Source organism: Mobula birostris, chromosome 8, assembly GCF_030028105.1.
Source record: "Mobula birostris isolate sMobBir1 chromosome 8, sMobBir1.hap1, whole genome shotgun sequence".
In the NCBI taxonomy this organism is placed as follows: domain Eukaryota; kingdom Metazoa; phylum Chordata; class Chondrichthyes; order Myliobatiformes; family Myliobatidae; genus Mobula; species Mobula birostris.
In genome coordinates this window covers 66891984-66904614 of record NC_092377.1, presented here as the reverse complement: position 1 = coordinate 66904614, position 12631 = coordinate 66891984, and the positions used below count along the sequence as shown (strand labels likewise).

Genomic DNA, 12631 nt, shown 5'->3' with positions numbered 1-12631 from the left:
GGCCTAGCAAGCTATTCAGTTGTATCCAACCGCTAAAAAGAAAATAATAAGGAATGAACTCAGATGGACAAGCTGACATGAACCTTGGCACTGGAAACAATAATGGCAAAACTTGCCCTGTCAACCCTGCAACGTCCTCATTAATATCTGTAGACTTGTGCCGAAGTTGGGAGAGCTGTCTCACAGACAACACCCTGACATAGTTGTACTGACAGTATCACACCTTACAGTTAACATTCTGTACTCCACCATCACCATTCCTGGGCAGGTACTGTCTCACCAGCAGGACAGATCTAGCAGAGGTAGTGGCACAGTGGTACAGTAGAGAGGGAGTTGCCCTGGCAATTCTCAACATTGACTCTGGACCCCATGAAGTCTCATGGCACCTGGTTAAACATGGGCAAGGAAACCTCCTGCTGATTACCACGCACCATCCTCCCTCAGTTGATGAATCAGTACTTCTCCATGTTGAGCAGCACTTGGAGAAGGCATTGAGAGTGGCAAGAGCACAGAATGTACTCTAGGTGGGGGACTTCAGTGTCCATCACCAGGAGTGGCTCAGTAGTACCAGCACAGACTGAGCCAGTCAGGTCCTACTGGATATAACTACTAGACTGGGACTACAGCTGGTGGTGAGGAAACCAACAAGAGGGAAAAACACATGATCACATTCCCACCAACCTGCCTGCCGCAGAAGCACCTGTCCATGTCAGCATTGGCAGAAGCGACCGCCACACAGTACTTCTGGAGACTAAATCCCATCTATTAGTCGAGTCACAGGTGAGAGCTGAGTATCCAGTGAGAACCAAAGGTGAGTGAGCTGCCCCAGAATATACGTGACAAGCCCCATACATGGCAGTGTCCACTTGATGAATTCTCCTGTCAATAAGTATGAGGAACTAAAACTCAGTTTTATAATCTTTTATAGAGGATTGACAGTGTTCTAATTTGTTCTGCATTTCATTTAAATACATAATTTGTTACTTAGTTAAATGAGTTTGCCTTTTTTTATATACCTTTTTAAACTATTTTCTTGGAACTTTTGCTAATTGGGGCAGCTGCTTAATTGGGCCAAAATATGCTGGTCCCGATGTGTCCCAATTAACAGGAATCCACTGTAATTGGAAAGCACATTGAAATGAAAATTAATATTCAAGAAAATTACATTGAATTATATATCTAGGAGCGCAGTAATGAATGGTTGCTGACCAAAAAACTTTGGTGTTCCTTGAAAATCTTTTAAATATTGATGCGGTTTCTTTAAAAAACTGAGCAGATTACACAGCTGCACCTGCTGGTCTTAAATGTGTTATTAACAACACGTCTATAACAAGTTTGGAGGAACTATACCGGCAGGCAGTCAACAAAGCATAAACTGAGAAAGATATAAAAGGCAGGAGATGAACCAAAACTAGGAATTAGTGTTTTCAAAGAGTGAATCTTTTTCCACAGACATGTTGGCCAGCAAGCTTTATACAATCTCCTTTTCTTCAACGATTGCATGAGCCTAGGGAACTACTGGAACAACAAAGTAAAGGGGGAGGGGTCAGGAAACAACAGTCTTCCTGGATTACATACTATTTTCTTAAGTCATTACCATGTTTCACAGCTACCAAACTTTACTTGGTACCAAAATACCTCAGGCAAATCAAGCAGTGTTTAATTTTTAGAAGAACATGTAATTTAGTTTCTGAAATATGCAACAGAACCATTTGTTCTGGATCAATCTGTCTGTAATGATTATAAAAACATAGTTTTCCCATTAATCAAGTTTTTGGTACCTGATAAACTTAGCTAAGAACAACTACTGCAAACTACAAAATTGGAAAATTACAATCCATTAAAAACTATTCAAAAACTCGACATAAATACTTCAGAGAATATGAAAAGTCATTATTTGTTAGCTAAAACTAGAATTAGACCCAATGTAAGTTAACTGTTTGGATGAGCAAAAATGAATTGCTAGCAATATAAACTAGATTTTGAAAATAAAATTTTTCTCCTCAATATTCATCCATAATCTTACAATATAATTTAGACACATTTTCAAGCAAGGGCACATTTATCAAAATATTCCAACTTGTACCTTCAGCAATTTTAGTTCTGCGAGATCATTTGAGTCCACCCTGCCCCCCTACTTCATTAAGGCAAGTTTTTTTTAAAAGATGGCCAACCTGTCTGAGGTATTCCTGCCTTTAATCATCCACAAAAATCTTGAATTGACATGTTATTTGCTCAGGATCTGTAGGGAAACACACTGAAAAATGGTTGCAGCAAATGACTTGGTAATTGCAAAAGATTCAAGGACTGAAGTTTTTCTCTGACAATGCAGTTGCTTCAAACTTTGAACCTGTATGTAAAATGGACAGTCTCGCTCCAGTGTATTACAAGTTTCACCATGCAATAACAGAAAGTAATTACAAATGAGGGGCTTGGTCATTTTGAACTCACGCAGAATGAAAATCTTTAGTACCTATCTCTCCAATGCCACATCTATTTATTTACTTAGAGTTCCTTAATGTTTACCTTCTCCACATCCACCAACTCCACTGGTTCTTCATAACTTAATCGCTTTAACAAAAAATTACTCTTCAAAACTCAAACCTTCTATGCAATTTTCTTTCACTGACACTGTCTTATTCCTTGCAGTACTTTTGCCATCCCTTCAAACCTTCGCTCGAAAAAATTGGAAGCCTTCATATAATCCCCTTTTATTCCCATCCAAATGTACTCACAGCTTATCATGTTATTAAACTGTTCTTGTATAGCCTTCACCTTTGTTCCCGTTTGTTTAGCCAACAACCTTCATCTCAGACATTGAGGTTTTTCCACTGCTGAACTCCCAACCCGCTCTGCCTGGCTTCCTGACATCAATGGTGGCACCTACACTACAGTGCTGCCAGAGGTAGCATACTAGTTAGCATAGTACTTTACAGCACCAGTGACCTGGGTTCATTTCCCACCGCTGTCTGTAAGGAGTTTGTATGTTCCCCCTGTGACCGTGTGGGTTTCCTCCAGGCGCTCCAGTCTGTACTGGTTGATAGGTTAATTCGTCATTGTAATAAGTCCTGTAATTTTTAATCTAAATGTGCCTAATAGTAGTCAAACTCACAGCCAATAGTGAGGAAAGAAAATTAAGTTAATATTTGAGAAAAATATTTGATCTGATACAGCTATACGTGAATGAAAACATTTGAGTCACAAAATCTAATTAGCTACTTAAAATGTTATTGCTTGTATATTTAAGTAGTTAATTAGATTGCACGACACGAGATGAAGACTTCAGTACATCAGAGTAAAGTATATTTTAAACAAAGGTTTGTCCAAGTCTGATACCTTTTTATAATAAAATTCAAACCTCAGAAGGGAAAAGAAAATACTCAATCTAAAAATTACTTGTCATTTTTACAAAGCATGAAACTCTTCTGATATATGATGAATCTGCTCAATTTGATGTAATACTTCTAGATAGTGCTAAATCTAAAAATACTCATGTACTTTTGAGTTTCATAATGACTTTAAAAATGATTGTAGGTAATCATTGCAGAAGAAACTCAAAAGCACAAGCGTTTTTAGATTTGCTGGGCAGGATGGAAACACAAACTCATCTGTGTGTGCAGCCAGGGATAGTAAAATTTGATGAATTCAATACTGTTAATCAATGCTGAAGAGAGACATTGCATTATCGGTCACACAGCAAACAAGAAATCTATAAAGGGGTTTGTGTGTGTGTGTGTGTGTGTGTGTGTGTGTGTGTGTGTGTGTGTGTGTGTGTGTGTGTGTGTGTGTGTGTGTATGTATATATCTATCTATCTATCTCTTGGTTAAATAAGCTTTTATTTGGCAGAAATTCCAACATACTTCACTTCTGAGACTACCAGCTCCTCCATAATCGCACAGATATTCCTATGCTCCAAACAAAATGACTAGTTAATTGACCATGCAAGTAACACTTACAATTTTGTATTGTGCAAAAATAAATTTTAAGTTCAATACCTGTCCTTTTACACCATTTCACTTGAAAATATTGGGTTTTGATTATCCTTTTGTAAATTCCGTTATCAAGTTGTAATACACTAAACTCTAGTAATCCCATTTCAGAATTGGAAGATCTTAATAGCACAAGAAGAAATCTGTCAGCCCTCAGCGCATATTCCTGCAACTGATTCATCTTCGAGTATATGTCCAATTATATTTTGAAACTTCTGACAGAATCTGCTTCCATCAGCTTTTCAATCTCTCCAACCCTCTGTGAAATGAAGTCTCAGTTCCTCTCTAGTATTTTTTGCCAATCATTTTAAGATTTGTGACCCCAGGTTACTGACAAACATTCAAATAAATCCATTTTCCATACCTACAACTAGCATCCTGACTATGTACTGGTGCCCTACTTCAAAAAGACAGCTATTAAATTCCACAGAACCAGACATGTGGAACCTATCCACAGTCATGTTACCACTTTCCCTTAAATATTATGCACAACTCTCAGTAGCTGCGGAGCCAGGTCCTAAATCCAGATGTACACAATAAAAGCAAAATCTTACATTTGCTAAATATCTGAAGAAAAGACGAAGCACTGCAAAAGAAAGTTAGCATTTCAGGTTCTTGACCTTTCATGATAGTCAAATGTTGTATAAATTGGCATTTCCTATATTTTCAGGTTTTTATTAAGCACAAAATCCAGATTGACATAAAATAGATCTTATAAATGGAGGAAATGTATAGTATACACGAGGGATTCTACAGATGCTGGAAATTCAAGCAACACACAAAGTTGCTGGTGAACGCAGCAGGCCAGGCAGCACCTCTTCCTAGAGATGCTGCCTGAAATGTACAGTATTTTGCTTTTTGACTGTCAATGAACACTAGATAATTACAGTATCAGTTAAGAATGCACATACACAAAATTGGCACAAGGAAGGCGGGAAGAAAGAAATATTTTGTCAATATCATTGCTTCTATACACGAAGTTAACGTGTGAACTATATTAGCCTAATTGATCCTGGACCTCCAGCACTTTTTCAAATCTCCATTGGCATTACTCCAACCCTACTCCACTTGGTATTTATTATACATAATGAAGTAAAATAGCTCTACCACAACAGGACATAACTTGGTTTTAACTCGGGATCAAGCAAAGGCCCTTCAAAGGAGTAAGTATGCCAAATTTTAAGTCTATTATTATGAGGTCTCAGGGTACTTGGAGGCAGATGATAAAATAGGCCGTAGTCAACATGGTTTCTTCAAGGGAAAATCTTGCTGACAAATCTGTTGGAATTCTTTGAAGTAACAAGCAAGATAGACAACAGAGGATTGGTTGATGTTACTTACTTGGATTTTCAAAAAACCTTTGACAAGGTGCCACACGTGAGGCTGATCGGCAGGAGGCAAAGAGTGGGAATAAAAGGAGCCTTTTTTAGTTAGCTGCCAGCAACTAGCATAGGGATCTATGCTGGGATGATATATGTCAATGATTTGGATGTTGGAATTGATGGCTTTGTTGCAAAGTTTGCAGACAATATGAAGATTGGTGGAGGGGCAGGTAGTTTTGAGGAAGAAAAGAGCCTACAGAAAGACTTAGAAGGTTAGGAGAATGAGGAAAGAAATGGTAGATGAATATAGTGTTGGGAAGTGTTTGGTCATGCACTTTGGTAGAAGAAATGAAAGGGTTGACCATTTTCTAAATGGAGAGAAATGCAGAATACTGAGGTGCAAAGGGACTTGGGAGTCCCTGTGTAGGATTCGTTAAAGGTTAATTTGTAGAGTGAATCTGTGGCAAGGAAGGCAAACTTGCTGTTAGCATTCATTTCAAGAGGACCAGAATATAAAAGCAAAGATGTAATGTTGAGATTTTATAAAGCGCTGGTGAGGCCTTACTTGGAGTATTCTGAGCAGTTTTGGGCCCCTTATCTTAGAAAGGGTATGTTGACACTGGAGAGAGTTCAAAGGAGGTTCACGAAAATGATCCCGGGAATGAACGGCTTGCCATATGAAGAATGTTGATGGCTCTGGACCTGTATTCACTTGAATTCAGATGAATGAGGGGTGACCTTATTGAAACATAACAAATGGTGAAAGGCCTTGATAGAGTGGATGTGGAGAGGATGTTTCCTATGGTGGGAGAGTCCAAGACCAAAGGACACAACCTCAGAATAGAGTGTGTCCTTTTAGAACAGAGATGGGGAAGAATTTCTTTAGCCAGAGAGTGTTGAATCTGTGGAATTCTTTATGTATATTTAAGGCAGAAGTTGACAGATTTTTGATTGGTCAGGGCATGAAGGGATACAGGGAGAAGGCAGGAGATTGGGGCTGAGAGGAAAATTGGGTCTGCCATGATGAAATGGCCTAATTCTGCTCCTGTGTCTTATGGTCTAAGCTTTCTAGCCTAACTATACATGACTCCAGCCTCAAAGCCATGACTTTCAACTGTCCTTTCAAATGGCTGAGCATATAATTTGGTTATGATATAATTGCTCCACTGAATTAATTTAACTAATAAATTGACACCAAGTGGTTAACATAGGAAACAAATTCAGTCGCGGCAAAGTTGAACCCATACTTCTTGACCTCAGTGTGTGGAATTCAGGAGAGATAACTTGGAGTCAAAAGGAAAGTTTTGTGGGTAAGAACAAGTTCTGTAGGTTGAAGAGGAATTAGTTGGGTCTCTTTTCCAAAATGCAGAGTGCTTTGGAGCCTTTCTGATGGGTAATCAAAATGTACAAGACTAAACATCCAACATGAAAATGAGGTGGCAAAGACCAGGGAACTGAAATAGTGCAGAGCATGAGAGATGTCATGGATAAAGATAGGAAGGAACTAGACCAGGTGAACAAAATAGAGTCAAGATATGAGAAGGGAACTTCAGTAGGAAGGGAACAAGCAGAAACAATGGACCTACCAGGGCAATTTGGTTTGTGAAGTATTAGAAACAAGCAGTGCAGGGTTGGACAGTAATGAGGTTGGAGGCTGTGAAGGGGAGATCACTGGAAGTGATGAGGCATTGATAATACAGGAGACAGTTGCCTGATGATCCATGATTAGGTCCTGGTCCAGCGATAGGCAAGAGGAAATCTTCAAGAGCTACCAATCTGGCCTCTGCAAAGTAGAGATTAGTCCACCAGACTACAACAGCACCAAGGTGATGACAGAGGTTAAAGGTTCAAGCGGGCGAATTTTCACAAGGACATAACAATTTCTAAAATTCTATTTCAACTACCTCCTCACTTGGTTGAGGAGTAGGGAAGTGAAACATATTCCCAGAATCAGGTGAAAAGCTCTGTGGCATCAGAAACATAATGGATAGTTGCTAAGAAGGGGAAAAAACTTCCAATAAAAAGCATCAAACTGTAATTGCTGCTTGTTATGGCTGGCATTGTAAATTTAGTTTTGAACTTTAGTTGCTGAAAGAAAATAGGCACGTGGGATCTTAGTGAATTGGGAATCATTTGACACTTCCTGAAGTTTGTTATTAGTTACATTCAGTGGTTCAACTTTGAAAGTGTGACAGTAACTAACAACTAATAGGTAAAATAACGAAGATACAAATCCAATGTGAAAGGCATAGTGAAAGAAAATTACTTTTGGACCAAAAAGAGAAAAGGTTAATATTATATTTTTACATATTGTATGAATTAGTCTGAAGAAATGAAAATCCACACTTGCAACTGTTGACATTCAATTGTCCAAAATTGTCTTTCAGTGATGAAAGCTTTCACAACATGAATACAGCACTTAAGACAGGAATCAACATGCCAAGACCTACTGAGTTTCATTCACTACACATGTACAGTAACATTGACTCATGATCAAAATGCATTAGAATTTGCAGTTAGAGCAGACCAGCGGTTTTACAAATTCAACTGCATATCACCCACACCCATACACTTGATACTGCACTTCCCATAAATTATCTTGAAAAATATCAATGCTGTTGCTTTCACACCAAATTACGGCCCTGTGTTAGAAGGCTGGGGGGTGGGGGGAGAAAGTGTCTCATTTCAGATTAATAGAAATTTAGAAAGTTGATAAGGCAGGGTAGTAAAACAGGCGAGAACATTCTAGTGTTAGAAAGACACAGATATAGAGAAAAAAATTGGAAGTACGCTCTTAGAAGGTAAATGCAAAAGACAAGATTCCTGATTTTTTAGTGGATGCACAAAGCACTCATAACATCTGATGGTGTTAGATGCAATCTATTAGATATTACAGAGACCAAGATTGGAATTTAAAAATTGCAGAATCATTAACTTTCAGAGGAGATAGGTAAAGTGGAAAAAGAAACAGAATAACCCTGATAATGAAGAGTGCATTAATGTCAATGGGAAGGAAGGATCTTAGTTCTGAAAAATCTAGATGAAACAACAAGGGGCAGAATCAGAACCAAAATCAGGTTTATTATCACTGACATATTTCATGAAATATGTTGTTTTATAGCAGCAATACATTAAAAATTACAAGTTACAAAAAGAAATATTAAAAAATAGATTAATACAAAAAGAGCAAAATGTGATGTAGTGTTCATGACCTGCTCAAAAATGTGATGGCGGAGGGGAAGAAGCATTGAGTGTGCCAGAAAGACAAAATCATGAAAGCTTTTAATATAGACAGAAATGAACCAATTAGCAAATGTTCCTGGTGACTGTCAGAATGACACAGGAAAACCTATACAAGGAAATAAAGCAATGGGAGAGAATTTCAACAGATATTGTTGGAACAAATATTGTCCCAAAAACGGCAGAAAACAACAGGTCTTGAGAGAATGAGGAATTTCAAGACATTTACATCAATAAACCATATTACAGAAGAAAACGAGGCATAGAAAAAAAATATCAAAATCCTCGGATCTGCATCTCAATGTTTCAAGAGGTGGCAGCTTCTGAGTTTGTTGAGGAGCTGGCCAATGCATTTTAAAATGTCTTAAATTCTGGAACAGTTCCCATAATTGGCAGGTAACCCACTATTAAGAAGGAAAGAATAAATGAAGTCAGCCTAGCATGATAAGTCAGGAATATGCTTCGATCTGTTTTTAAGGACAGTGCAGCAAAGCACACAGAAAATAATAAATAGGATTGCATCAAGACAGCATGGATTAAAGTCGAACAGCACAAAAATGGTTCCCATGGCAGACACAATCTATAACTGTCAAGCACCCACCCCATTAATCCCATTTTATTCTACCTACATGTCTTTCAACTGCTTCAGATTCTATCATTTTCCTACACACTAGAAGCAACTTAGTGGTCAATTAACTTACAAACCTGCATGCCTTTGGGACACAGGAAGAAATTTGTGTAATAACAAGGAGAATAGACCAACTCCATATAGACAACTCCTGAGGGCAGGATTGAACCCACGCCACCTCATCAGCCCTAGCGGCTGTGACACTATCACAAGTTGAAAGAGAAATTGCATTTGATAAATGTGTTGGAGATTTCTAAGACTGCAAAGAGATAAAAGGAACCAGTACATGTTATGCCTTTGGACTTTGAAAGAAAAACAGCACTTGTTTTTTGAATGCCTAAAGAATACAATGTTTTGGTGACCCATGGGAAATTGGTGTCATTTCACACAAATGACTTAAAGTTAACCAGATCAGGAAAGCAAATAATAGATTAGCCCTGAATACAAAAGGATTTGATTGTAATTGCCTAAATGTCTTTGCCCTTACAAAGGAACATGGAATCATATTTCTGGTCCTGGTCTACCTACCCCGAAGAAAGGAAATTCTCACAATTTAGGGGCTTCAATGTAAGTTCATCAAATTAATGCCTGGAATGGGAAATCGCTCAGGAAAGCTGGGAGACTGAGAGGTGCCCTGACAATTGTAAAGATAGAACACAGAAACAGCATCTTCAGCCACTGAGTCCTTGCCGACCATCACTAATCACTTACACTAATTTTCCACTAATCTTATTTTATTCTCCCCATTTTGGAATCAATAACGCCCTCACCCCCAAACACCAATCACCTGTACACCTCTCCATGACATTTTTATTTCCCCCAGTAAGAAAGAACACCTGCAGAAACGGGTGCTCTGATTACACAGAAACAAGCTCTTCAGCCCAACACATCCATGCAGACAGATTCTCATTAAATTCTGGGCCCAATTGACTAGAATCTAAGGAGAGCCACACCATAACTTCCCATTGGGGCAGCCATGTCAAACTATACTGAATTTCACATAGACCAGGCCTAAAATGTTGCCCCCATTGACCTTCTTACTTCTTCAAAAAAGTTCAATCAAATTCATGACGCAATCCCCCAACTATAAAGATGTGCTGCCCATGCCTAATCAACCCGGTTTTCCAAATGGTTGTACATCTTATGCTTCAGAACCTCTCTAGTAACACCTACCACAGATGTTGGGCTTACAAATCTAAGGGTTTTGCTTGTATCCACTCAGAAATAAAGGCACATTAGCCACACTGTACTCTTGCACTAATGATAAGGAAAAAAATCTACATTCACAGCACAGATCATTTTTAACTTTTTTCTTCATCTAAGGCTATGGAGACTCAGTTGCTAAAATGTTTTATACATTTTTGTGGGATATCAAGGAAACCGATGAATATTGTTAGTACTGTATTAGAAAGTAGCACTGAGACATCAGCCAGGAACCAATGGACGGAAGAGTTGGCAATTTCCGTTTCGTTTTCTAAGTTCCATCCGGAGATTGAGTTGCCATATTATTTTGAAAATGAAACTCATTAATCAGATGCTACTACAATACAAATGCCTCTAAGGAAATTTGAAACTCATCCTACAAATTGCGATTTAAAATATACCAAACACCGGGAAAGTTTTATTTTTGGACATGAAGATGTAGGACAAAAAAAATGTTGGGGGTGAAATATCTCTAATCTACTAGTTAGCAGAAAACACACTCTTCCCACGTTGAAGCATATAACGCGCAACTGCAGGTTTCAATGTATTCCCCCAACTTGCTTTCGCAATATTTGTCAAACCGATACATTTACAATAAAAATCAGTTTAAATATTCGCATCAGCTCTGCATCTTAGAACAAAATCCAAACACGCAAAACTTTATGATTCAACATTACTTACTCGAACGCAAAAAAGAACCCGCTGGTGACCACGATCAATACAAGTGTGAGATAGAAAACCCCCGTCTGACTGGCCATCATGATTCTGCCATCGCAGTAAAATTTATTTCTCCCTGGGAAGACTTCCCATTTCCTCCGCGGAATTTTCTTCTTTTTAGGAGACTCCATAGGAGACGAGCTCTGAGTGGCAATCTGACTGTATTCGCACTGTTTCATTGGGGACGGCATCAACGCGCGGTGTGATATTCTCACTTCAGAAGGACAATCACTAAAATCATGCGGACGTCAGGCTAGCTGAAGAAAAAACACAAAAGCATCCCAACCTTGTACGTATGGGGCTTGCTTCACGTTGTGTAACGATATGGACAGTCATGTTTTTTTAAATATCCAGTAATTTTCTATGATGGTATTTGCTCATCTTCGGTCACACCTTCTGCTCTTCATTGCAAGTACAATTCAAATGATTAACAGCCACGTTTCCTCTTCCTGACACTCCAAATGACAGTTACAAGAAACTAAATCTTGCAATGAGTGACGCACCCGAGTCAAGTACCATTTGAAATCACCAATTTTCTTCCTGAAACAATAATTTCTATGAACATTTACAAAATTCTCGCTTGAAATTGCCCTAATCTTCCGAAAGTGATCTATTGGGAAAATACTCAGAATCACACCTGTCCGCTATATAAAAAAAAGCAAGTTCCGCATGGAATAAATGGAATAAACAATTGAGGAAATCCTCGCAATCCCGAGTCCCTGGAGATTGAACCACCTTCTTCGATGTTAACAGATAATCTGGTTGTTTGAAGAGACCCTTCACAATTCGATATCCATGCGTGTGAAGACTAGAGGATCCGGACTCGCCAACTGGCACTCCCTCGCCTTTGAACTTAAGGTGCCCGCAGTGAACGAAAACAAGTGTAACTACGAACAACAACGAAAATGAATCAACGAGATAGGGTTCAACCGGGTTTATTCCCAGTTAGTCGCCACATTTCCAGGCGGAAAATCTGAGCACTGAAAGATGGCTTCTGGAGATGAGTGCTGCGGACTGGAGACACTCAGATAACAGCGGACAGCGCCTTACTCTGGCCACCACAGCCACTCTCCGTTGCTACCCTGCCCGGGGATGCCTCCCGTCCACGGCTGACACAACCCTGACCCCAGCAATGGGAATCTCCAAATAACGCCTCAGTTGAAAACGTTCAGCAGGTAACCAATCGAAACAAAGGGATACGGCGGAAACTCCGTTTGCCCTCGACACTTCCTGTGAGAAAATAACGATTTAAGTAACAAACCGGGGGGACGACACCCACTGCCACCACTCCGCTCCGACGGTGCAACTGAGGGGTATTGAGGAGGGGGAGGGCGGCAAAGCCTGCGTTGCTTCCTCAAAAACAACACGGACGAGTGTCGGAGGATGGTGTATACACTGCATTCAGGGAATTGTAGTCTCCTGGGTGGCGAGTCGTCTAACGCTGAAGGCTTGGGAAAACTACCTGTACCATGATGCAGTGCGCGGATTCACAAAGGTTGGGAACGTCGGGCTGATTTCCGCCTGCGTCCAA

At 39.4% G+C, this 12631-nt stretch overlaps 1 protein-coding gene across 1 annotated transcript in view; it reads right to left on the bottom strand.

Moving 5' to 3' along the window:
* The window catches only part of zdhhc14 (zinc finger DHHC-type palmitoyltransferase 14), a 135038-nt gene extending 122521 nt beyond the window's left edge, over positions 1–12517 (bottom strand). Inside the window, exon 1 of the mRNA XM_072265364.1 lies at positions 11065–12517. Coding sequence (XP_072121465.1) covers positions 11065–11291 — 227 coding nt within the window. The 5' untranslated portion in view covers positions 11292–12517. The remainder of the gene's footprint in view (positions 1–11064) is intronic.
* Between the last annotated feature and the right edge of the window lie 114 nt (positions 12518–12631).